At 47.4% G+C, this 3,054-nt stretch overlaps 1 protein-coding gene across 1 annotated transcript; it reads right to left on the bottom strand.

The window, feature by feature from the left end:
- Nucleotides 1-951: 951 nt before the first annotated feature.
- Nucleotides 952-1,737, bottom strand: LOC119286233 (40S ribosomal protein S16-like). The gene has a single exon (XM_037565605.1). It carries the CDS (start codon nt 1,643-1,645, stop codon nt 1,196-1,198), a length of 450 nt encoding a protein of 149 aa, XP_037421502.1. The 5' UTR covers nt 1,646-1,737; the 3' UTR covers nt 952-1,195.
- Nucleotides 1,738-3,054: the final 1,317 nt, after the last annotated feature.

Below are 3,054 nucleotides of genomic sequence, written 5' to 3'. Positions count from 1 at the left end.
TGGGAGCTGGTTCGCCACCAGGCCGCTTTTTTTCTCTAAAGACACGACCATCACATAAGGAAAGGGAGAGGTCCACATGGTAGGAGGTTTCTTCTTTGTAATTTGCTGGGAAATAACAGTAGGTTTCTTCTTGTGATTCCGGAAAATAACAGTTGTGCAGGTTTCTTCAAGACCCCAGACGGCAAAGTTCCAGGCCGCTCGGCCGGATAGAACAACTTCCCAATAAGAAGCGCATTGTATACTAGACATGCAGCCATGTAGGGGATATAGAAATTGCCTCGCACAAAATTACGAGCCCACCGTATACTAAGTCAATGAAAATACAAAGACCACCCAAAATTATAAGCACAATGTAACATCAAACAAGGGCATAACTTCCATATAAAATGCCAGAGAGTTTGGTTATGTTACTGTTTTATACTCAACTCAAAATACATTTTAGATACATCCATTTCCGCAACAAATAATTTCGGACGGCAGGAATACATAAATAATGCGAAGAACATGCCACTGGGGTATCAGATTGGGCATTAAAATGCCCCAAAACTGGCAGCGGCATAATACCAAGCTACAGAGAGACCCAAGCAAATGCTGGCCCTCAATCTAACCCAGATAGAAATGCTTAACTAAAAGCAACACCAAAAAACAATGGCGAATAAACATGGCCATGAATCGGCACCACAGGATAAATTCACAACATTAGTATCAATGATGATAGGCTGATAGCAACATGCAGGGTCTAAAACAATTACCAACAGCTGAAGGAGATGCTTAATCTTGGAAGTGGAAGTACACAGAGATAAGGAACAATATTCTAAGAATCGGTACGATCACAGCATCAGGCGTTGTTCACCTCCCAACATGCAAAACATTTTGTGCAATACTTGCTACTAGAAATGACGGCCATATCATTCACAGATTCTAAATAAAGCTGCATTTTACCTATTCAACTAAATATCAAATCGCAAACAGTTAAGCTCAAACAGAACATTCAGTTTCATCATTAACATAAGATTATGATAGCAAAACCCCTTCGTCAACTAGGCAGGATACTGCAGACAACTCACAGTTCTTAGAGATCATATCCAATTCATTGGTTCAAAAGAAAACAAACTACTAGCGGTAAAAGGTAGATAGATAGGCAGGCAAGGAGTAGGCCACCGCCGCCATACCCAACAAGAGATCTCGCCGGAGCTCAACGGTACGACTTCTGGAAACGCGCGCGGGCACCGCGACCGCCAAACTTCTTGGGCTCGCAGCGGCGCGGGTCGGCGACGAGGAGCGTCCGGTCGTAGCGGCCGAAGATCTCCTTCACCTCCTTCTTGGCCGCCTCGTCGACGTACTTCTGGTAGTAGGCGACGAGAGACTTCGCGATGGCCTGGCGGATGGAGTAGATCTGGCTCGTCTTCCCTCCGCCGCGGACGCGGATACGCATGTCGATGTCCTTGAAGCGGGACCTGCCGGCGAGAAGGATCGGCTCGAAGGCCTTCAGGCGGAGCATCTCGGGGCGGATGAGCTCGATGGGGGCGCCGTTGACCTTGATGAGGCCGCGCCCGGGCTTGCAGTAGGCCACGGCGACGGCGGTCTTCTTCCGGCCGAAGCACTGGACGGTGCCCGGCGTCGGGCGGGTGAGAACGGCTGCCATGGTGGCTGCGGCGGTGTGCTTGGTTGCTGTGAGCGCGGCGGCGCAGGTTAGGGTTTTTGGTGGCGGCGCGTAGAGGGGATCACGGCGGCGAGAGAACGATTATATAGCGTGGAGGCGTTAGGGTTTCGGCCTCATTCGCGCAGCACGTCCTATGACATGTGGGACCGACCTCGAAGGTAATGGGCCGAGCTGATCAATTGGAGTTTATGTGGGCCTGCAAGTACTGGGCTTTCTATGGTATGGCCTACGGGTGGGTTGTTGTCGTCAATAAGAGGGCGCGATGGGAGGAGCAGGAAGCTAGGGTTTCGACCCGAACACTACTTGATCTTATCCGAGCGAGCCGTCCGGCGGCGCCGCGGCGGCCGGAGTCGTCTCTCCCATCGGCCGCGCCGCCACCGTGGTCCACGATGGGCTTGCGGGAAGGTGGCGCGCGACGTTTGGGTTGAGAGACGCGGCATCCGCGGCAGCTGCCGGCGGCGAGCGATGACGACTGCCCGCGGTCGGAGCGCGCGCGATGATGGCCGCGCGGGCTCACCCAACAAACAAAACAATCTCATTACTTTCTTGCTTTCTTCGAAGGGTTTTCATCTTTTTTTTGATCGATTTCTTTTTGTTCGTTTTTTGCTTGTGCTTGCTATTTGTATTCCTGAGCAAATTGTTCTCTTTAGTATGTTTTTGGTTCAGTAGGATATTTTTCCTGCGGAAGTGCATATCAAGTATGGTTTTTTTTTTTTTGCGGATTCGAGTTAAATCTCTTGTCTAATACTCCTAAATCACCATCCATAATAGTAGAAAGTAATCTGTTATTATGGGTGTTGATTTGCTGAACTTACACAGAATTCAGATTGTTATTCTGCAGGTTGAATCTTTGATTGCTCTCTTGGAAGCGGGAATTTGCTAGTTTTCCTGTTCGAGACGAATACATGACCTGGAGACTGTTATAGTGTAGTTTATCTATAATAAGGTGTCTAATTTCGTTAGGAGCTGCGCGCTGTAATCTTTCTCTTATTGGTTGGCGGCTGCCAGCAGGCAGATTCAGCCTGTTAGTGGAGGATCATGTTGTAATATTATTAACTGTATTTGTATATGACAAAGATTCAAAGAAATGCCGCTGTAATATGTTTTGCGAGCCCGTTGTATACTTGTGTCTCAGTACTGTGAAATTATATGATAATATATCCTTTCGTTCACTCTATATAAATTTTATTTGAATGTTTTTTGATTATACGAGTAAACGTTTTTCAGTTCTATGTGCTGAATCATGAAATCTGTTTCTTATTGTTTCAGAGATCTGCCTACGGTTTTGGAGTGGTATAGCAGAGATTACATGTAATGTAATGGTAAGGGCCTCTTTGATTTGCAGGATTCTAAAAATGCCGGAATAGGAAGAACATAAGGGCTTCTTTGAT

Source organism: Triticum dicoccoides, chromosome 4A, assembly GCF_002162155.2.
Source record: "Triticum dicoccoides isolate Atlit2015 ecotype Zavitan chromosome 4A, WEW_v2.0, whole genome shotgun sequence".
In the NCBI taxonomy this organism is placed as follows: Eukaryota; Viridiplantae; Streptophyta; class Magnoliopsida; order Poales; family Poaceae; genus Triticum; species Triticum dicoccoides.
The sequence above is the reverse complement of the archived record's forward strand: the minus strand, read 5'-3'. Positions and strand labels throughout refer to the sequence as shown.